This window comes from Ylistrum balloti, unplaced genomic scaffold (assembly GCF_031769215.1).
Source record: "Ylistrum balloti isolate Yb309-2 unplaced genomic scaffold, AGI_CSIRO_Ybal_v1 Utg369578, whole genome shotgun sequence".
NCBI lineage: Eukaryota > Metazoa > Mollusca > Bivalvia > Pectinida > Pectinidae > Ylistrum > Ylistrum balloti.
In genome coordinates, this window is record NW_026781870.1 from 266,726 (window position 1) to 291,076 (window position 24,351).

The window sequence follows — 24,351 nt, forward strand, 5'->3', positions numbered from 1 at the left end:
ATACCATACTGAACAGAGACACATAGCGCCTTATACATCAATTTATTTCATTGGTGCATGTTGCCTACCAATCAGAATTCACATACGGTTTACTCACATGGACATACATGTCGATATCTGTACGGTTTCAGACCATTTAACCTTTAAATTTGCTACATAAATATACAAACTACAGTGATCGATCCCAGCATCACAGAAAGGTATCATTTATCAAATCACAAAATTAAACGAAACGACACGGAAACAAGCATAGATCAAATTCCAAGCAAAATACAGGCGTTGTATTAGTCTGTGTAGACTATTAATGATTGGACGTGATGTACAACAATTTTCATTTCTTTCTGAGTACCAAATATGATAATTTAAACATTGAATTTCCTCTGTTACACGATATTCAATTTTGAGCTTATTCTATAATGTAATAGTTTGTTTTCTTGGTTACGTGTTACGATTTATTGTATACTGTACATATAATTTATGCTTAAAATGTAATTCTGTTGCAACTTTGACAAATAGAAAATAACCAGTTGTTCAGAATATGTCTGATTGTTCATCAGTATAAACCATCTTCTTCATCATGACTTGTAAACAAGCAAATGTTTATTATGGAATATCATCATAACCAGATTTAAACATTTCAGACCCTAGCACCTAGCCTGTAATGGTAAGGGAAATTTGCTGTGTGTCAACACTGTGTAAGACCATACCTCCTTGAAAGCGTAATGACTGACTTATGCGATTTTTAAAGAATTTTTACCTCGTGGTAGTGCGATGCCGTATCCTTTTGAGTCTAGCAAACCTCCAACCTGCATCAAGGAACACTGTCTCTCGATTTCATACTCGACTTTAGACGATTCGGCAAAGAAAGCATATTGTCCTTTTTTCACGCGTGCTATTCCTTGTTCAGAACCGTTGACAAAAACACTAGGCCTTGTTGAATACATAAAGTTCCACATTCTCTGATAGATTGGGAATTTTGAGTTCTGAAAATAAGAAATGATACGAGTTTCACTGAAATAAAGTTTTTTAAGTGTGATGTTTAAAGAAATACAGTCTTATTGCAAAACGAGAAAATTAACAAAATTGATTGACTGATTGTCCATCCCTCTGTCTGGTTCAGATTTTCATGCAAGTATTTCTTAAGGAGAATTGATAAAAACATACGGCAAAGAAGTTCTTCGTGCTGCCTTCATTCAGAGTTCCGTATTTGATCTTTGTCTGTTTCGCAAGATCTTCAACGTTAGTGATGTCGGATACCATTCTTTCGTTAGTGAGGAAAGCAGCCAAGTTAGCGGTATATGAGGATACCATGATCAGCGTAAAGAACCACCAAATACCTGCTACAAGTCGAGTTGAAACCGCACAGGGCGCTATTTCACAACCTAGGACAAACAGTTGATGTTGTTTCAGATTTACAAAGTCAGAATGCCAACTGAATGTTATTTAACAGTTACACTGTATGTGTATTATGAATAAAATAATCACATTGCGTCAGACAGAAAGTCTCATTTCTGATTCAGCGCATGAAAATTGAAATAAGCAAATTAAAAATTATGCATATCAGTTTACCTTGCTGCATAAGGGCGCCTATGGTGAACCACAGGCTATTGAGGATGGAGAATTGGTTTTCTACCACATCTTGATCTGGATTACAAGGATGGGGGTTATTCCACTCGTATGGGGTAAACCTGGCGATTGCAAACAGCATGAAACTCACGCAGAGGTAGCCGGCACACATGTACACCCAAACGTCAATAGAAAGTGGGTCTAGGAAAGAGAACAACTTGGGCGGTTCCGGTTCCGGTTTTTTATAGAGAATAGTGATACCCAGATTCAGAAACGGTTTAGTGAAGTCTATGACTTGTTCCCTGTCCCATGTGATGGTCATTCCCGCTACAGCCAGGTCAGCATTCTAGAAAATCACATTTATACAATGACCTGGTGAAAGGGAAAGGGCACATTTTAGTAATAACAAAAAGTATGTATTATTTGCACATTTCAGTAATAATGAAAAGTCTGCATTATTTGCACCAAGTCCTAATTTATCTATTCGAAATTGATTATTACAACACAACCAGAAAATGAAATTAAGTAAAAAAACTATTAAGTAACTAAAATCTCGATGATGACATATCTTCAAAGATTTTATAAAAGGCACACAAACCATTTGTACCTTTCACTATACAAATAAAAAATCTGACTACATCTTAACAAATAAACAGTTTCCGATAAAGTAAAGATAGAACATCACGTGATCGTCGTATACAGTATTAATAAAGTAACAATTCTAATTCAAAATCATTTAATAACTATTGTCTTTGATGTTTATGGGTTCAGATTTCGTGGTAAGATTGTCAATGATGATTTACCCGTTCCACTAATTCTTTGACCATGCCTGTACAATTCTGGAATCCCGGCTTGCAGTTGCCGTATTGTTGTGTCGGCTTGATGGTGTAGCTAAAATTCAACCTCTCTGCTATTTTGTCGAGTAGATCGATACAGAACCCCTCGTATTTCTTCTCAGGACTAGGTCTGTTCTCCAGCGGTATCTCAAGTATGTACGGTGTGTCCTTGATTAAAATTGATATAATTTGAAAATTCCATCTGTTTTCGTAAGATCTTATTACGAGAATGAAAATCAAAGGAAATGGACATGAAATACGTAATGTATGTTGTTTTTTGCCGGGTTGTGTTCATTACGATATGATTTTTTGGTGAAAAAGTAATGAGCCAAGTGATATGAAATAAAACTTTAAATGGAACTGTGTAAACTAGATAAAATGTCAAATATTTACCACTAATGAGACCAACAATTTTATTCCAATATTTAATCTACAATCTTAACCTATGGCCATACAACTACTCGTTTATTTCCAATAATCTTATATTAATTTTATCATAACAAATTATTTACTAGTAAATTAATAGGAAAGATGACCTCTGCATGGACATATAACCTTGACCTTCGATCATTTTATCCTGATCAAATTTGCGTCACAGGGTCATAACGAAATTACGGTGAAAGATCAAATTTTGGCTTGAACTCTTGATGAAGTTTGACGTGTTTTATGCTCGTTTGTTTCCATTGTTTTATACATGTCCTCATTAGAGATCGTGACATTACTTACTTGAATTTTACAAAGATTTACATGGCATGTGTCGTCGATGAAGAAGAAGAGTCTTGCTCTTTCGGAACACTTGGTCCTATTCTCTCTGTACTTTTTTCTCCGTGTAAATCCTACTTTTTGTTCATTTTTTTTATTTAATCAGAGTTTGGATTATGATTCTGTTCATATTTTGGTATTTTGTTGTTTGGCCGTGTGATATTGTTTTAGTTGTATTTTTTTGTTTTTGTTTTTTTCGTTTTGCTTTTTGTTTTTGTTTTGTTTTGGTTTTTTTTGTCAGCTATGCCTTATAATAGCGCAATTTCAGCGCAGTGCACACCGCCTGTGGGTGAACAAGGTAACTTTAAAATTTCATTGAAATTTCACTATTCAAAAGTTCATTAGTGCACTGAAATGTTTACACTGATCTGATGTTTGATATTGAAATGAAGTTTATCTTATGCACTGTACATTTGTATACTGCCTGTGTTTGATGTAGTTAAAATTTTCATAAGATAGTCTTAAATGGTTAAAAGGTTAAAAAACAGCATTACATATAGATTGAGATCAACAACGACGAGAAGAACCAGGGCTAATACATTATGTTTTCCTACAATCGAAAGAGTACACATAAACTTAGAAAATCGCAATGATACATATTGCCAGCATATATCGATAAAACAAAAGGACTCGAGCTTTGGCAGTCAATAAGTGGTATTATCGTGATTTCCGTCAAAACACATTAAGCTTTTTCTGCATAAATACGAACTTACATTTATTTTTAACATATAAGAGACTGCGTCCGGAAATTATCTGTTTATTAATCATATTCTTTGCAAAAGAATAATCAATGAAATATTTAGCAATTATAACTATATATGTAAATGTCTAAAAATAGAAAAGGATAAAATAATTTCAATAAGTGTGGAGACGTGTTTAGAATTACTTACAAGGACAGTAACAACACGCAGGGTCTTGTTTGCTAGTTCCTGTAGGACCTCTTCTTGTCTCTCCTTAAACGACTTGGTAATGTTCACTCCGCTTCGTGGATTCCATTCTCCTACCTACATATTACCATACAACAAATTTCATTTCACCAAAAAAGAATACGATAGATCCACGATATCGCCAGGTACACTTTAATTCATTGATTGCGTTGAGAAAATATTTTTTGGTAACCGATATTTCTATAATCTTTATCTTTTCATTTGACGTTCTAGAGAGATATTTATCGGAAAATTATGTACTTGATACGTATGTATCTGGTAAGTTCCTACCTGAATATGCTAAATTGACAGCAAATAAAACAAGGGCCGAATATCTATGTATACGTATATTACAGTAGTGTATTTCAAACGCAAGTGAAAAATAAATTAACACGATTGGAATTCAAGCTTTAATCAATTTTTTTTCTTAATTTCAGAATATCTTGTTTCTACCTTTTGTATGCCATGTGTAGTCAGCTCCACGATATCCAATTGAAAATCAGTTCGTTTCCTGCCGTTCGTGTAGTGCACGCGACCTGTAAGACCTTCAAAGTCCATCTAGAAGAAAAACATTGTATTATTAATGATAAGTACCAGAAATCTATCATCATTAATTGTATATCTATCTCAGATCAGTATACAGAAGTTAAGGTTGGCTTGTACTTGCGGTCCCCACGTCTGTGCGTCCGTCGATGCGATTTACAACAGAATACCACATTTACACTATTATGGATACCTTATCTTAGTCTTTGTAACTGTATCTTCGCTTTTGTTTTGTTGCCTTTCTTGCTGATATAGATGACAAGCAGTATATACTGAGTATGTAGATACTATGTAGACTCTAAGGAGATTGTACAAAATATACACACGTGGGTAGCACTTTAAATACAAGTTTAGAATCAGATACAGTAGATACAGCCAAATAATGACGTATACTGCATCATATTGCTGTTTTGTTCGTCTACGACTTAAACTTACCTGAGAGGAAAATCAACCTTGAAAACAACGTCAGAGTGTAGGAGGGGTGCACTTACCCCTTCATAATTAAAAGTAAGATTACGCTCTAACAAAAAGTCACGTGTATGTATATCTGATATCATTATGTACCTAATTAATTTTCCTTGATATTGTTGCTACCCTGGATTCATGAATTCGTATGTAAACCATAGGATAAATAGTGACATGTTGACTTGATTGTTAAGTAGTAGTGGATGACGAAATCAAGTCAAACATAACGAGATTAGAGCTTCAGGAAAATTCAGTCATACAATATAAAAAAAGGAAGTACCGCTCTCATGTAGTTGAGGAGACTGATGCCATCGTTCCAAGGCTGTGGTTTACTGCAAGACAGGGACACGGTCTTCACACTGTGAGATTTGAGGAGCTCGTGCAGAGCACGGGCGAATAGGTATGCTGCATCATACATAAGGGCTGTTTCAGTCTATTAAAAGAAATTATTCGATTATTTTAAATGAAAAATTAATACAGTTAAATCTGTCTTTACCGAACTTAACATGAACCAATATCATCGTAAAAAATTAGAAAGGTTTAAGAGTAAGCCATGTTTAAAATGTTAAAAGTATCCAATATATTGAGTTTTCCCATGATTCCATTTTGATAATGAACATGTATATATTAAAAAAGCATTCCTGATTTTACATGTACTTTAAACTCAACAGAATTTACATCGATTTCAGTGAAAAAGATACCACACAGGGAAAATAATTTGGTAACAATTTGCGTCTGCAACAGCAAATTAGACGAAGATACTGTAATCACTCACACCAAAACTACAAAGAAGTTTTGTAAATATTTCAGCATTGTAAATTTTCACGCTTTAAGAAAAAGAAATTAAATAATTAACAATAAACTATATATATTAGAATAAATTGGATGACAACGATTTCATTACAAAGGAGACAACCTAGACGTCCTAGGATCTTACATGGGTTTCCATTTCATATAAATTCATGAGTCTTAGAATTTTTCTTCTCACCAAGCATCTGGCGAGCTTAAAAGAAAATGCTACAAGGTTCACTTATTACATTATGAAATGGAAACCCGTAACATTTTTCACATATACTGTAGAAAACGTTCCTTTCCACGTCTAGCGTAAAGTCATCCAAGTTTTATATCAGCTTATTTTCTCCATGGTAACGTCACTACTAGCTGTCTACTAATGTATATCGTCATTTAGCTACTGTCAAAGTACTGATTTTGGCGATAATTCTATCTTAGCGCTAAACTATATTGACGCGCAATCTTCTTTTTTTTTTAATTTTTGCTCTAAACTGATTTCAAAGTAGGATATATATAGTGTTATTCACTCTCGAAATAATATGGCAATCGTGTAATAAATATATACCAGTAAACAGCAATATATATCAACGTCTTACAAGATCAGCTGTATTTGTTTCGGGAGAAAAAGACAATAGTGGACTTCTGTTTTCTTTTCTTCCTGTTACATTTATTAATCGAAACTTCAATTGTATCAAACCTTTGTTTACCTAACTACGCTTATTTAGGCCAAATGACGTTTGGTTCAAAATCCAATGTATACAATGCTGTTTTGTGACTTTACTTAAATAAAACTGATCATGACAACACGCAAAATTGCTTAACCTAACAATCTAATTAGTTGCAGGATGAATAGCAGTAGCAGATCAGTGCTGATATCAAATCACCAATATTGATTATCACAAAAACATTATTTAAGTCATGATATTTGGACTACAAATCAGGAAACAGAATAAAGGGGAAACAAGATGAAGAAAGAAGTTTTGTGTTTTAAAAAAAAATGGTTACGTACACAATGAAAGATAAGGATAGTTTCTGTATTCAAACCATTCGATGGGATGATAATCTTCATTGACAGTAAGTATTACATCCTCTAGCTTAACAGTCAATCAATACTCCGAGCTTCTAACGTAAGGAGTTCCATCCAATATCAGTTTATGATCAACAGCTATTTACCTTTATGACTGCCTTACTGATTTACTAAACACTAAAATACATTTTGAATTCTCACAAATACAAAACTAAAGACGATGGTAGCAGTGGTAAACATAGATGTTCCTATCTTGATATACGAAGCACAAAACAGGTAGACAGCACTAACAAGTTACACCATACAAGTTACACCATACAACACAATAGTATGCAGTGAGAGAAGGATTTAATTATATACGAGATTGAGGTCGCCTTCCGTGGGTTGTGTGGTACAACCAACCTACCATAATTACATTAGCACGATGCAAGACTTCAGATACTCCTCTGCATTCCAATGGTAAGCATAAACAGAAATTAAGACAACATGACTACATGACGTGTGTTTGTCAATTAAAACATACCATAAAGTCATCCATGCCGCTTTCTTGTAAGTTATAATAATCAAAGATACACCTTGAAAAGTCACTGATTAAACCACGTTATCAACGCCACTCTGTCTATCATTCAAAGCAATGTATATATACACGTAGATTCGTTTATCATTAAGCACGTTGTGATTAGGTTTGTGATAAGCTATGATCATTATTTGTTAAAGAAACCTTCCTTTTTTATATGATACACGTTCAAATGAAACTTCTAACGGGGCACTTACAGCAAGATTTCTATTTCAGCACAACATCATGGATAATAACTGTACCACAGAATGTTTTTGGACTTTGTAATACAGGTGTATTACATGTCGAGTTATATCAAATACTAAAGAAATGCTAATATATAATAAAAATATCTGTAAATATAGAAATGAAAGAATCAAATTAAATTAAATGAGGAGAGAAATGTTGCTAGCTTTGTTTTAATGAGCACGGGTGTCTTTGAAATCTATCTGAATCTTAAAGGTTTTTCAAAATGATGACCACAATAATGGTTCTTATATACAACTAATTGCTTTTACACGCTGTTGATATAGACCTTAACGGGACGGTACTATAATACAGAAAATACTTATCATAATATTGACTCTTAAGAAAATTATGAATTGCTAGAATATGTTAACAGGTTCCATGCTTTTGTGACAGTAGTTAACAACTGCCAACGAAATTCCAACTAAATCCATAACGGTATAAATTAAACATGTCTACGTATGTATGTGTTCAACGTTTTTAATCAGCATTCTCAATATAGATGCATACTGTTAAATCTATATAAAGCATATCTATGATATATGGAAAGCATGCATTCTGTGCTTTTTTTTTTTGATATTCTTAATTGATCAAAAACAATTACACGTGTGTAACATACCGGTATCTGTCTTTGACCTTGGAGAGGGGAAGGTCGTGAGTTTATTTCTTCAAATATCCAGTCCTCAGTTACAGACATCACCTTTGGTCGGGAAGCATCCACTATTCGCATCGCTGTTATGTTGGCACCACTATATCTGTATTCTTTCAGGTCAACGAGACCTACATCCTACATTATATGTAAAATAGCTCATTCAATTCTAACAAGCTTTAAAACAGAAATAGATCAAAATGTGTTTACTGTTTTAATCACTCGATGTAAAAATTCAAAGATAAAGACAACAAGAAAATACTAACATGTGAACATAATCATAATCCAAACTCAACATCAATATAAGTAGGGCAAAAATGTATAAAACAAAGATTAACACTCCTGAAAAAGTACAGGGAATACAAGACCAAATGTTCCAGAAGACTAAGCGTTGTCTGCTTCATCGGCAACAAATGCCATTTAAATCTTTCTTAATTGAAGTAAGCAATGTCGCGTTCTCAAATGAGAACAAGGTATAAAATAACGGAACCAACAGGTAAACTCACGAGTATCGCATTACGTTCATTTTCGTATCGCACAAAGAAATAGAATATATCTTAACGAGATCATTATGTCGACCGCAAAACTTTTTTATCAACGTGCATCTATTGAAACCATGGTTCATAAGTTTGTATATCAGTTAACGTCATCTTATACGAAAATCTTGATACTAGAAACAAGCAATTGGCATCTAAATAAAATATGGAATAGAAACAAGAGAGAAGCAACGCTTGGCATGGTGGAAAGCTAAATAAAATATGAAATTCTGCTGAACGTGGTCAATAAATGTCATATTATTTAAAGATGAGACGTCATGAGTATACATGAAAGTGAAATGGAAGAACTTTACAAAGTCGTTTTGACCTATCCGATAAATTCGAACATGGCTACCGGTTTTATTTTAGTCTTCCTATCAGCTTAATGTTGAACATAATACCAGACAATGCGCTTACACCTAGAACAACGTCATTTGAATCCACTTACCAAACTTGTGAAGAGATAGTGAAATGTTTCAGAGACCATGTTGACCCTTTTGGCCTGAAACGATAAAAGATGAAAGCTATAGTTGCTATGAAAAGAAACCGAAACATAAAAGGTTCTATGTTACAACCGAAAGTCTTTTAGTTTTGAAATTTCATATCTGACATTACCGACAACTTTTGAAAATATTATTACATGTTCTTACACTTTTTTCTCTCATATATATATTTTCTGAAGAAAATGTGTACCTGTTCTAGAATTTTGTCAACCTTAGATACATCACAGTCAACAATGATCCTATTGTCACCTTCCATTGGATTCTCGACAAGTTCTTTGAACATAGAGGCATAGTTTTCCACCACAGTGTCGAGTTTACGGACAGTGATCCTCATTTCCTTGTTGGCCTTTAAAACTTCCTGCAATCTGACTAAACCTGAAATCAGAGAGTGATATAGCATAGAATGTTTCATTATGGTGACAGCAATAGGTCAATTTCGATATGATAGTGTATGCTGTACAGTTGGAATTATTCGAGGACATCAAATTTTGCTATATTCGCTGTTATCTAAAATGAAATGAAAACACAGCAAAGTATTTCCAAAGTTAAAGAAAATGTATATGTTGCGTTCTTTATTGCTAAAGGTCTCGCTAGACGAAATGTGATTCACATGAAGAACCCGAAAAATCACCCAATATTCGCCCCACGAAATTTAAAACAATACAGTATAAGCTCTTCCATAGCAAGAAGGTATCCTCAATATGACTTCAGTATTAAGTAATAAAACAAAATCAAATCAAAAACATTCATTTTGTTTGATTTCTCAATGATATAAAATGCGAGAACAGTGTATGCATATTGTTGCAACTTGTCATTTACACATGTGACATATCAAATGACTTATTCAAATTAAATCCAGAAATAAGCTATCATAAATTCGAGAAGGAAAACAATTGTTTTCTTTGATTAATGAAAAAACATATAAAGAAACTGTTCCTCTCTACCATTAATGTAAATACATAAATACGATTTTACCCTCGTTATCCTCATACAGCACTGTGAATGCCGTCCATCCCCAATATTCCACAAGAGCCTTGTACGCCTTACTAAGTGTCATGTAGTCGGGGTACAGGCTAATGGAAAAGTACTCTCGAGTTTCACGGGAGTTCCAATGAGCCTGGATATGGGGAATGGACAAAGAATTACAGATTGACTGAACGTGTCCAGACGCTATCGGAGACACGGGTCCGAACATAGCTGCTATTCCCGTCTTAACCTCCCGACATACTGAAAATAACAAAGGTATTTAAAAAAAAAATGAGTACGGCAGCTTTTATCAGTAGTGATAACATGACAACTTCTTACTTAGCAAAATACTCAAAGGAAATGAGTCATTTTCTATATCTAAAATCAATTAATCATTGAATATTGTTGGATTAGGTATGGTATAATCCGACAGCAGGTAAAACATTATGATGTTTTTAATGTCATCACAGTCTATGTTTACAGTATGGTGTTGTTTCATTCATTGTTTGACTCCACTCTTAATTTTAATTTAGTTTTTAATTTTGTATAATATTCAAGTATTCTGTATTTCATGTTGTTATTTTAGAGTATATATATATTTTAAATCAAATTTCCGTTTCAGTGTATAACTTCGAATTCCTTATAAAGTCAATGCCTGTCAGTTCACGTGTTGCTTATAACGTTATGTTAGTGGCCATGTTGTCTATGATTTACAGAGTCTGTGATCGTAATGTTTATATTGTTGTTATAGTGTATGTGGCCTTGTTGTTTATAATGTTATTTTGTGTATATGGCCTTGTTGTTTTTATTGTTGCTATAGTGTATGTGGCCGTGTTGTTTATAATGTTATTTTGTGTATATGGCCTTGTTGTTTTTATTGTTGCTATAGTGTATGTGGCCGTGTTGTTTATAATGTTATTTTGTGTATATGGCCTTGTTGTTTCTATTGTTGCTATAGTGTCTGTGAACGTGCTGTCTATAATGTTTTACTGTGTCTGGGGCCGTACTGTTTCTATTGTTGTTAAAGTGTCTGTGGCCGTGTTGTTTATAACGGTTGTATCGTGCCTGTGGCCGTGTTGCTTATAACGGTTGTATCGTGTCTGTGGCCGTGTTGTTTATAACGGTTGTATCGTGCCTGTGACCGTGTTGTTTCTAACGGTTGTATCGTGTCTGTGGTCGTGTTGTTTATAACGGTTGTATCGTGTCTGTGGCCGTGTTGTTTATAACGGTTGTAGCGTGCCTGTGGCCGTGTTGTTTATAACGGTTGTATCGTGCCTGTGGCCGTGTTGTTTATAACGGTTGTATCGTGTCTGTGGCCGTGTTGTTTATAACGGTTGTATCGTGTCTGTGGCCGTGCTGTTTATAACGGTTGTATCGTGTCTGTGGCCGTGCTGTTTATAACGGTTGTATTGTGCCTGTGGCCGTGTTGTTTATAACGGTTGTATTGGGTCTGTGGCCGTGTTGTTTATAACGGTTGTATTGAGTCTGTGGCCGTGTGGCACGGATTTTTTTCCCTGTTGATTTCTCCTGATGGTGAATTCTTCCGCTTCCATTATCATCATTTGGGACGGAGACAAGATTGAAACTCCCTATTTACTTCTGTGGTACTACTTCTTGACAATTGTGCATATCAGTTATCTTGGTAAGTAATCTCACATAGGTAGATTACAACACCAGTGACTGTTAAATAAAACCGTTACCAAGAAAAACACACACTAACCAAATTCGTATTCGAAGGTTTACAGGACACAACAACCGCGTGATCCAGTGAATGTATTCATTTTGATAAACTGTATCTTAAAAAACTCATTTTTTACAGAAAGGTGCAATTCATTTATGAGTTTTTTGTACAGTTATTAAGACGTAGAAAACCCATTATTCGCCAGAATACCTGGATAAGATCCTGTAGCACTTGGCACCATCATCTAGTTCTTAAGACACAGATGGGTGTCATTACCAAAGACTGGCATGGATGTAGGGACCCTGGTGTGTGTTGTTTATGGAGCTGCGTGTGTAGTGGTTCTGTGATGTGCCTGCGGTATATCCTGTGTTTTGTAACGTCGTGGATTGTTGAACATGTAATCTGGCCGTCATTATACTGTCTGTATAAACTATATCAAAGGGTTATGGTATATTATGTATTCAGACAGATGTTCAAACTTTTTTCACGCAACCGTAGTCATTTGATACGGTAAAGCTTAACTTCCCCAATAGTGATATTTTATTGAAGAAATAGGGATTGATAAACATAGCTTGATCCCTTTGACTTTTACAGAAAAGTGACATCTCTCAAAATAACCTTCATATATAACAATGTTGTGTATTATATTGTAATATTTCACATTAGGAAACATTTTCTTACGATTTTTTTCACATGAGATCACCTTTTTGTGTGAAATCGAGTGTAATATCGCTAAGGCGGCCATCTTGGTTCTGACAGAAAATTTCACTTGTCTCCTTTGGTGTGTTGTTGCGCTCTTGTGATTTTGGGGCCGATCAATGAAATAGCTGACATGAAACATCTTGGATTTTGCCTATGAATAAGGTGTTCTCTCTATTTCATATAAAGTGCTGGATAAATCTTTTCTAGATTTCAAATATAAGTTCCCCTGATCCCTAGTTGTGTCCCTTTTTTTATTCTGATCAGAAAATCAAAATGGCTGACAGGCGACCAAATCAGATTTGACAAATAAAGATTATTAAGATTAAGAACATGAACAGAGAAAATAATCGAAAAACGGAAAAGATCAAACTTTTAATGAGACGGATCAAGACCAAACATGGTGGTAACTAAGATCACTATGGGATTTCGTGTTATAAAATGGTACAATATTTGTGTTGTTAATTTTAGTTTTTTTCTTATTTTTTCACACGTTCTGTTTATATTACCTTTTTTGTTGGCCTCGAAGCTATCTTGAGGTTTCACATCTTGCATCTCATACACAAGTAAGGTGTGAGATAAAATGTCATTCTTCAGGTTAATCTCGTCAATGGCGTGCATCAACGCTAGTTTAGGTCCGGTGTGCGCAGTTTCGAACAAACCACCTAAACGAGAAATTAAATGTAATATAAATAACAGCGTTATTGTAACAGGAACAAACATGTTCTTTGAAAACAGTCTTCTCATCTTTGACATAGATTATTGATTGGCTCTTCGCCATGGGTTTACGGTGGCCGGGTGGTTAAGGCGTCTGACCATCTTCAGTCTGTGGTTTTCTCAAGGAACTCTGACTTCCCTCTACCACTCAAACGTGACACGTCCTTAAATGACCGTGGGTATCAATGGGACGTAAACTATGTACTAAACTTAAGGCAATATATTTATGTACGGTACTTATACTTGTACACGTGAAAACGCACATGGTTGGGCAGGTTACCCAATACCTTTTCACGTCCGTACCGGGAATCGAACCCCGAACGCTATGGTGAAAGGCGAGTTTGTTACCACCCGACCCTGGCACAGACGTGAAAAGGTATTTGGAAACCTACCCATGCACGTGGGTTTTCCCCGTGTACTCCGGTTTTCTCGCACAATAAGACTTCTCGCGCGCTTCCATCAGAGCCAATAAGAGTAATTAATATAAGCTTAAAACTTGTTTCGAAATTGTTGTATGATTATTAAAGTTTATATTTTTCTTTTACACGTCCGTTCCGAAAATCGCCTTGGGACGGCTAGGTGAAGGGCGAATGCTTAACCACTGCGCCATCCTACCGATCTTATCTCACGTTATACCAGTGAGAAAAATGCTCTGTGATGCAATTATGCAACAGTTGCTGTAATATCTCAATATAGCCACAGAGTAGTTATTACAGGATGCGTTCTACGCAGTAGTTTTGTTATCTCCGGGATAGTTTTAGGCGGAGTATCCTTATAATCACTGGAAAATATAACAGAGGCCTATCGCATCCAGAGAAAAAAGGGTAAAGTCCCTTACTGTAGGTAATACCTACATCAGCTTAGACCAATCCATGTCTCAGTTGTCTGGGAAACACAAACCGCCACGGACAGGGAATCGAACCACGCACCGCGAGATATCTTAACCGACTGAGATACTAAGTATCGCAGTCCCCATCGCATTTGTTAGTACAATGTATACAGGAAATGTAAACGTATTCGGTGTCTATTTGAATGTAAATATATATAATTTATAGATACCAACGACTTTTAAATAAGTGGTATCACCATAAACACCTTATCGGTGGCTACTAGGCTGCACTGTACAGAATTCCAAATCCTACACTGCCTGTTTTAATTCTAAGGACAGTTTGAATACAATGTATGTATATTGACTCTTACACCAACAGTGCTTGTGTGAATAACATTAATCTTTATTTGCAATATGTTAGTCGACTCTATTATCTCCCTTGAAAGCATTGGATGGTTCAAAGCCATAGTCGATGATATTAACCCTGTAACTGGTTATTTAAATTGATCTGTGTAACATATATACTATTCGGTACTAGTATATATATAAGACGTTCTCGTATGTCACGAGGAAATGTTGGTGTTAACGATGTCTGTGATGATGTTTGATAGAGGATGCGGGCTGATCGTTGTGATTATTGACTCCCCACAAATTCCCTCGGTGTACGTGTCATGAGTATCCTTAGAAAGACAATATGTATGTTAACAGAACTGACGAGATACAACTATGTTGCTTTAGGCGTTAGCATTATCTTAGATACACCGCCATCGTGGCATGCGATTGTTCAGAGGAATGACAGCCAACAACGCACGTGCGAGATTGATATCACACAAGAAATTGTTCGGCACCTGCGTGATGCACCTAATTAGTTTCATCACGTGTTGATATCAAAGTCCATGATCTCTTCACATCTTTACAATAACACTAACATATCAGAGACGATCAAAACACATAATAATCTCAAACGTCCTGCTGTTTTTCCACTTATGGTTTATAAAGACAGAAACGTTTTTTTTTTTAAGTTAGTGGGGTTCCTTCTTGAAGTAATATCATAAGGTACAGCAACATACAAAGGCAAGTTACTGATATAACTAGTAATCACTAACATAACTACATGTGAAATACGAACACTGCAGTCGGAAGAACTACTCTTTGGCACGTGGTCACATTCTACATACTCCGCTGTCGGAAGTGCTACTCTGTGGCATGTGATCACATTCTACATACTCCGCTGTCGGAAGTGCTACTCTGTGGCACGTGGTCACATTCTACATACTCCGCTGTCGGAAGTGCTACTCTGTGGCATATGATCACATTCTACATACTCCGCTGTCGGAAGTGCTACTCTGTGGCACGTGGTCACATTCTACGTACTCCGCTCTCGGAAGTGCTACTCTGTGGCATATGATCACATTCTACATACTCCGCTGTCGGAAGTGCTACTCTGTGGCATATGATCACATTCTACATACTCCGCTGTCGGAAGTGCTACTCTGTGGCACGTGGTCACATTCTACGTACTCCGCTCTCGGAAGTGCTACTCTGTGGCGCGTGTGCACATTCTACATTCTCCGCTCTCGGAAGTGCTACTCTGTGGCACGTGGTCACATTCTACGTACTCCGCTCTCGGAAGTGCTACTCTGTGGCGCGTGTTTACATTCTACAAACTCCGCTGTCGGAAGTGCTACTCTGTGGCACGTGGTCACATTCTACGTACTCCGCTGTTGGAAGTGCTAATCTGTGGCACGTGGTCACATTCTACATACTCCGCTCTCGGAAGTGCTACTCTGTGGCACGTGGTCACATTCTACATACTCCGCTCTCGGAAGTGCTACTCTGTGGCGCGTGTTCACATTCTACAAACTCCGCTGTCGGAAGTGCTTCTCTGTGGCGCGTGTTCACATTCTACGTACTCCGCTCTCGGAAGTACTATTCTGTGGCATGTGATCACATTCTACATACTCCGCTGTTGGAAGTGCTAGTCTGTGGCACGTGGTCACATTCTACATACTCCGCTCTCGTAAGTACTATTCTGTGGCATGTGATCACATTCTACATACTGCGCTTTCGGAAGTGCTACTCTGTGACGCGTGTTCACATTCTACATACTCCGCTGGCGGAAGAACTACAATGTGGCACGTGGTCACATTCTACATACTCCGATATCAGGAGGGTAGTACTTTAGGATACGAGTTCACATTCCATGTGAAATACCCTGTTGATTGTAGTCACATTCTACATATTCCACTGTCTGAAGTACTCTAAATTACGCGGTCACTTCCTATGTAATCCGCTGTCGGAAGTACTACCTTGTTGTAAGTGGTCACAGTATTGTCAGAACAACCACCTTGTCGTTAGTGGTCACATTACTGTCAGAACAACCACCTTGTCGTAAGTGGTCACATTACTGTCGAAAGTACTACCTTGTCGTAAGTGGTCACATTATTGTCGGAAGTACCACTTTGTAGTAAGTGGTCACATTACTGTCGAAAGTACTACCTTGTCGTAAGTGGTCACATTATTGTCGGAAGTACCACTTTGAAGTAAGTGGTCACATTACTGTCAGAAGTACCATCTTGTCGTAAGTGGTCACATTACTGTCAGAAGAACCACCTTGTCGTAAGTGGTCACATTATTGTCGGAAGTACCACCTTGTAGTAAGTGGTCACATTATTGTCAGAAGTACCACCTTGTCGTAAGTGGTCACATTACTGTCAGAAGTACCACCTTGTCGTAAGTGGTCACATCACTGTCAGAAGAACCACCTTGTCGTAAGTGGTCACGTTATTGTCGGAAGTACCACCTTGTCGTAAGTGGTCACATTACTGTCAGAAGTACCACCTTGTCGTAAGTGGTCACATTACTGTCAGAGGTACCACCTTGTCGTAAGTGGTCACATTACTGTCGGAAGAACCACCTTGTCGTAAGTGGTCACATTACTGTCGGAAGTACCACCTTGTCGTAAGTGGTCACATTACTGTCGGAAGTACCACCTTGTCGTAAGTGGTCACATTACTGTCAGAAGTACTACCTTGTCGTAAGTGGTCACACTATTGTCAGAAGTACCACCTTGTCGTTAATTATCGGAAGTATTACCCTTTTTTATTACTCAGTCACAAATCCCGCTTAGAGTACGCACTGGCTATATACACTAAAATATAATCGGATTCAGCATTTCGGGATAGTCCGTGGAACAGTCGGATTTACATATTCTTTTTTCAGTCTGTGTAATAATACCACTTCATTTAAAATCCATTCAAATAGATAATCTTATGAATTATTCCAGTTGTTTAATGGTTCCATATATCAGTGCCGCAGAGTTTTAACACCTATTTATAGTTTAACTTATGCGTTTTTAATCTTCGCAGATAATCAGTTTATCTGAAATGGTTCGTGTCTCTTTGATATATCGCCTTTCCTGGTAATTAGTTTGTGAAAAGTAAATATGAAATACTCTCTTATTTTGAGATTCGGATTAATATTTCATACAAAATAATTATTAAGAATGATTTTGAAAATCAAACCGTAGTGATAACCACAACAAGGCTGAAGACATGGGGAAGGGAATCAGTTGCAACGAAGGGGAGGGGGTAATTTTATGTAGTAAAAGATGAGGTAATCCGAAGGGGCTGAAGTTGAAGATTTGAGTAACGAATCCATCTATAACTTCAGCCCTCCTGATAATCCTAGCGATGTCACAAAAAGCGTGAAAGTCATCAGCCAACCTGGTGTTCCTTTATACGAGAGGGACCCATACGTTGTACAAGAAGGGGGTATCCCCTGGAATGTGACGTCACCGGAAGTATCGGAGACTTTTGATAACAACGGTGGAGGATTCGCCCATAGAGGGTGACATCACCACAATAATAGGGGTATTCCCTGGAGAGTGATGTCACCAGAGTGCTGACATTTGTTTGTCCGACAACGTTTGTAGCGATAAGAAGAGTCAAGGAGACAGGGAATCTGTAACTAACAAGTTCTCCTGAATGGCATTGTTGTACGTACCTATGCGGATGGTGTCCTGTAGACTGCTGGATGTTGTCACATAAAGGAGCAGCAATGTCCCCAGCCAGAGGATTTTGGAGACCATTGCATGTGTGTGATTTGAGAACGGGGCCTCCGAGCCCGTCCTCAGCAAACAGTTCCCAGATGTCGGGAATCCTCCCTCGATGAATACAACGAATACTTTCCTTTCTTTTTATCACCAACTCTCCGGTGTACACCACCCACAATTATATACTACACTTATGTCGAGTCAGACCACTAATCTCACTAATGTTAATCCCAACTCAAAGAAAGCCAGCTTTTCCTCGCCCTCCGTCGGGGTATGGTTCTACTTCTTCCTTTGTAGCTGTTAAAACGAAATGAAAGAAGACGCTAAAATAAGTTATATGAATTTGGACACGTTCAAGGCGAGATCACAAGGCAATAAAACACAAAGATACAGCTGTATCAGAATCAAACTGGTCACTTTTACATACTTAAAGTTTCTAATCATATGAGAAAATATAACTGTATCTCTGAAATGACGTCGCTTATACATCTTCCGATGTTGCGGAGAGAACGCGATCGACATCAGTTACAGAAAAATCTGGAGGATAGAACTGTCAGATTAGCGGTGATATGGTAATGGGACAACCAGATCAATGGTGATAGGGTAGTGGGGAAACCAGATTAGTGGTGATAGGATAGTGGGACAACCAGAATAGTGGTGACTGGGTAGTGGGACAACCAGATAAGTGGTGACTGGGTAGTGGGGAAACCAGATTAGTAGTGATAGGATAGTGGGACAACCTGAATAGTGGTGACTGGGTAGTGGGACAACCAGATCAATGGTGACTGGGTAGTGGTACAACCAGATTAGTGGTGACTGGGTAGTGGGACAACCAGATTAGTGGTGATTGGGTAGTGGGACAACCAGATCAATGGTGATAGGGTAATGGGGAAACCAGATTAGTGGTGATAGGATAGTGGGACAACCAGATTTGTGGTGACTGGGTAGTGGGACAACCAGATTAATGGTCATAGGATAGTGGGACAACCAGATTAGTGGGGATTGGATAGTGGGACAACCAGATTAGTGGTGACTAGATAGTGGGACAACCAGATTAGTGGTGACTGGATGGTGGGACAACCAGGTTAGTGATGACTAGATAGTGGGACAACCAGATTAGTGGTGAGTGGATGGTGGGACAACCAGATTAGTGGTGACTGGATAGTGGGACAACCAGATTAGTGGTGACTGGATAGTGGGACAACCAGATTAGTGGTGACTGGATGGTGGGACAACCAGATTAGTGGTGACTAAATAGTGGGACAACCAGATTAATTGTGACTGGATAATGGGACAACCAGATCAATGGTGGCTGGATAGAAGGACAACCAGATTAATTGTGATAGGGTAGTGGGACAACCAGATTAATTGTGATAGGGTAGTGGGACAACCAGATCAATGGTGACTGGGTAGTGGGACAACCAAATTAGTGGTGACTAGATGGTTGGACAACCAAATTAGTGGTGACTAGATAGTTGGACAACCAAATTAGTGGTGACTAGATAGTAGGACAACCGATTAGTGGTGACTAGATAGTTGGACAACCAGATTAATGGTCATAGGATAGTGGGACAACCAGATTAGTGGTGATTGGATAGTGGGACAACCAGATTAGTGGTGACTGGATAGTGGGACAACCAGATTAGTGGTGACTGGATAGTGGGACAACCAGATTAGTGGTGACTGGATGGTGGGACAACCAGATTAGTGGTGACTAAATAGTGGGACAACCAGATTAATTGTGACTGGATAATGGGACAACCAGATCAATGGTGGCTGGATAGAAGGACAACCAGATTAATTGTGATAGGGTAGTGGGACAACCAGATTAATTGTGATAGGGTAGTGGGACAACCAGATCAATGGTGACTGGGTAGTGGGACAACCAAATTAGTGGTGACTAGATGGTTGGACAACCAAATTAGTGGTGACTAGATAGTTGGACAACCAAATTAGTGGTGACTAGATAGTAGGACAACCGATTAGTGGTGACTAGATAGTTGGACAACCAGATTAATGGTCATAGGATAGTGGGACAACCAGATTAGTGGTGATTGGATAGTGGGACAACCAGATTAGTGGTGACTGGATAGTGGGACAACCAGATTAGTGGTGACTGGATAGTGGGACAACCAGATTAGTGGTGACTGGATGGTGGGACAACCAGATTAGTGGTGACTAAATAGTGGGACAACCAGATTAATTGTGACTGGATAATGGGACAACCAGATCAATGGTGGCTGGATAGAAGGACAACCAGATTAATTGTGATAGGGTAGTGGGACAACCAGATTAATTGTGATAGGGTAGTGGGACAACCAGATCAATGGTGACTGGGTAGTGGGACAACCAAATTAGTGGTGACTAGATGGTTGGACAACCAAATTAGTGGTGACTAGATAGTTGGACAACCAAATTAGTGGTGACTAGATAGTAGGACAACCGATTAGTGGTGACTAGATAGTTGGACAACCAGATTAATGGTCATAGGATAGTGGGACAACCAGATTAGTGGTGATTGGGTAGTGGGACAACCAGATTAGTGGTGACTGGATAGTGGGACAACCAGATTAGTGGTGACTGGATAGTGGGACAACCAGATTAGTGGTGACTGGATGGTGGGACAACCAGATTAGTGGTGACTAAATAGTGGGACAACCAGATTAATTGTGATAGGGTAGTGGGACAACCAGATTAGTGGTGACTAAATAGTGGGACAACCAGATTAATTGTGACTGGATAATGGGACAACCAGATCAATGGTGGCTGGATAGAAGGATCACCAGATTAACGGTGACTAGATAATAGAATCACCAGTTTAACGGTGACTAGATAATAGAATCATCAGATTAACGGTGACTAGATAATAGAATCACCAGATTAACGGTGACTAGATAATAGAATCACCAGATTAACGGTGACTAGATAATAGGATCACCAGATTAACGGTGACTAGATAATAGAATCACCAGTTTAACGGTGACTAGATAATAGAATCACCAGATTAACGGTGACTAGATAATAGAATCACCAGATTAACGGTGACTAGATAATAGAATCACCAGATTAACGGTGACTAGATAATAGGATCACCAGATTAACGGTGACTAGATAATAGGATCACCAGATTAACGGTGACTAGATAATAGAATCACCAGATTAACGGTGACTAGATAATAGGATCACCAGATTAACGGTGACTAGATAATAGGATCACCAGATTAACGGTGACTAGATAATAGGATCACCAGTTTAATAGTGACTGGACAGTGAGAACCCAGATTATTGGAAACACTCATGAAACAAGAGTGTACATCTGTTTTTTAACAGTGTATGTAGTGGTGTCTGTTTTTGTATTTATGTAGGACCCTGTTATAGTACTTACATGTACGTGTATGTTTACCTGGTATGTACTTGCGTACTCAGTGTTGTGCATGCACGGACGTGTAATATATACGTGGGTATGGTGCCACGAGGAATGTAAACAAAAGCATTGTTAGCTTTATTCTAATTAGTATCTTAATTAGTTTAGACATATTTACTTCATTGTGTTGTAATTGGAAATGTTGCTTGTGTGATATCAAGTTTATGATATTAAGAGCGATATAGATATCCAAACATCTATAGGTCCTACTTTTCTAGTGGTTGAAGAACAACTTTTCCCGTCTACATCAGCACGAGTGGATGGGGAAATATGTAACTCACAATGACTTTACATGTGGAGCTCTGTCGAGACTATACTGTGACAGAAGTGCTAGCTGAAAGCTACCGGGACTTCAGATTTAGTGGATATATAACTATATATATGTATGGCTAGAGAGACAGATAGTCGAAAGCTACCGGGACTTCAGGTCTAGTGGATATATAGCTATTTATATGTATGGCTAGAGAGGGATATATAACTATTTATATGTATGGCTAGAGAGGGATATATAACTATTTATATGTATGGCTAGAGAGAAAGAGAGGACTATTCAGGATGCGGTTTGCCATGTTATATAAGGTGTATTATCATGTATTGTTAAAAAAAGACACAACACTACAGATTTGACTTCATGGTGTGACTGGATAATGGGGCATTAACTTCAATGTTTGGTGAATAACTGGACAATAAGATCAATAGCGACTGGATAAAGGGACATTTAAATCAATGGTGGTTGAGTATGTGGACAATAAGATAAATAGTGACTGGATAATGGGACATTAAAGTTAATTTAGGTGGAATAGCTGGACAATAAGATAAATAATGACTGGATAATAGGACATTAAAGTTAATGGTGTGTAAATAACTGGACAATAAATAAGTGACTGGATAATAGGACATTAAAGTTAATGACGGGTGAATAGCTGGACAATTAGATAAATAGTGACTGGATGATAAGAAATTATAGTTAATGGTGGTGGAATAGCTGGACAATAAGGTAAATAGCAACTGCATAATGGGACATTAAAGTTAATGGTTTGTGAACAGCTGGGCACGAGACATCTTAGTAGAGACTAGCACGTGATATAACAACATCAGTGGAGATCAGATAATGGCAAACGTGTAATATATATATAACTTCTAAACATATTCATATTCATATTCGCCAAAACTAATTCTCTGGTCCTGAGAAACCATTGCGACCTTACCCGTCTTACCTTTTTTGTAGAGGTGGTGTTCCGAACATCCAAATAGATTACGGTCGTTCGACACAATTGTTTATGACGTGAGAGGTAACCTCCGACACCGCCATCACTGTGATATATACTATGTACTCCCTCTGAATGTAACGACCAAGGAAGAGATGCTCATCGCCTGGCCTCTATTATTGTGTGTAAGACTGCGGTACGTGCTTAGTACCCATGGATAGCCAGTCCATGCGTCGTGTTGCGTGGATTCCTCCCGTGCTACAATCGGTGACAGGCTCGAGCACGTCACAGTTCTGTCGGTGTTTTAAATTAGAAATGCTATTTACTGTTGCGGCAGATATGTGTCATTTCGTGATGCCATGGCCAAAGTGTTGTTAATTCGCTCGTCAAACGTTGTCGATTCGACAGAACGAAATAACGAATATATGTAAACAAAATAACCAAAAAACTTAAGTCGTTGTTTAGCGATTCGATGCAAAATGACGACAATTGTCGTTCTGTCGCTGGTAATAACGACAGAACGAAAAAACTAAAATTATCGTCTTTGCGCTCGGTGTTGCGTCATAACGTAAATTATCAACTTTTCTTCTCGTGGAACAAAATTATGAATATTATCGCCTTTCTCGTTCTGTGGGGAGCAAAAGCAAAAGGGTAAATGATTGATAGTTCGTCTCGTGGAACGACAAAATGGATATTTCATATCGCTCGTGCGCGAGAAGCAATAACGATTACAGCGAGAAGGAATACTCTTCTCTGTTCGTCACTTCACGTTACGTTCTTTTATTATTTCGTTCTGTCGATGTGAAAAGACGATTCTTAGCGACAAACGAAATGGTACGTACACATACATAGTCGACAAAAATGTTTGAGTCAGAACTTTTAGTTCGCATAGCCGTCATGATCTAAATACGTGTATTGATTGTGTATATAATGATGTGTATACGTATTTCTAATGAACAACAACATGATACCATGATTAACATCTGATGAATTATGTATGATTTGTTTACTTGGTTTATTGTTGTTTAACGTCCTTATAACAGCCGTAGTTACTTAAGGACGTCTCAGATTTGCGTAATGGAGGAAACTAGAAATATTTTTAAAGTCCTGTGTATTTTTATCTGTATTGCACATCTCATCTTCACTAATTAAAAAGGTATTTACTATCATTTCATAATTCTCAATTGAACAGAGACTTTTGAAGTGAAATTAAATAAATAAATAAATAAACCACACAATATTGTCAAAAGGACATGACCTACCACGGTATTATTTTCTGTCTGTTTATACAATCCTTGCTGGTTTTTTGTTGCGTTAAAAGTATTCATACTTACCCGTACCACTAAATGTCTGTATCATCTGCCAT

The 24,351-nt window shown here is 37.6% G+C and overlaps 1 protein-coding gene across 1 annotated transcript in view; it reads right to left on the minus strand.

The window, feature by feature from the left end:
- Window positions 1-23,269, minus strand: part of LOC132565695 (glutamate receptor ionotropic, kainate 2-like) — a 29,869-nt gene extending 6,600 nt beyond the window's left edge. Inside the window, exons 1-14 of the mRNA XM_060230396.1 lie at window positions 22,995-23,269; window positions 18,305-18,650; window positions 13,263-13,418; window positions 10,383-10,634; window positions 9,598-9,782; window positions 9,353-9,406; window positions 8,339-8,506; window positions 5,379-5,531; window positions 4,544-4,648; window positions 4,055-4,168; window positions 2,370-2,570; window positions 1,570-1,912; window positions 1,165-1,382; window positions 758-983 (exon numbers count right to left, since the gene is read on the minus strand). Of these exons, the coding sequence (XP_060086379.1) occupies window positions 758-983; window positions 1,165-1,382; window positions 1,570-1,912; window positions 2,370-2,570; window positions 4,055-4,168; window positions 4,544-4,648; window positions 5,379-5,531; window positions 8,339-8,506; window positions 9,353-9,406; window positions 9,598-9,782; window positions 10,383-10,634; window positions 13,263-13,418; window positions 18,305-18,389 (2,260 nt within the window). The 5' untranslated portion in view covers window positions 18,390-18,650; window positions 22,995-23,269. The remainder of the gene's footprint in view (window positions 1-757; window positions 984-1,164; window positions 1,383-1,569; window positions 1,913-2,369; window positions 2,571-4,054; window positions 4,169-4,543; window positions 4,649-5,378; window positions 5,532-8,338; window positions 8,507-9,352; window positions 9,407-9,597; window positions 9,783-10,382; window positions 10,635-13,262; window positions 13,419-18,304; window positions 18,651-22,994) is intronic.
- Between the last annotated feature and the right edge of the window lie 1,082 nt (window positions 23,270-24,351).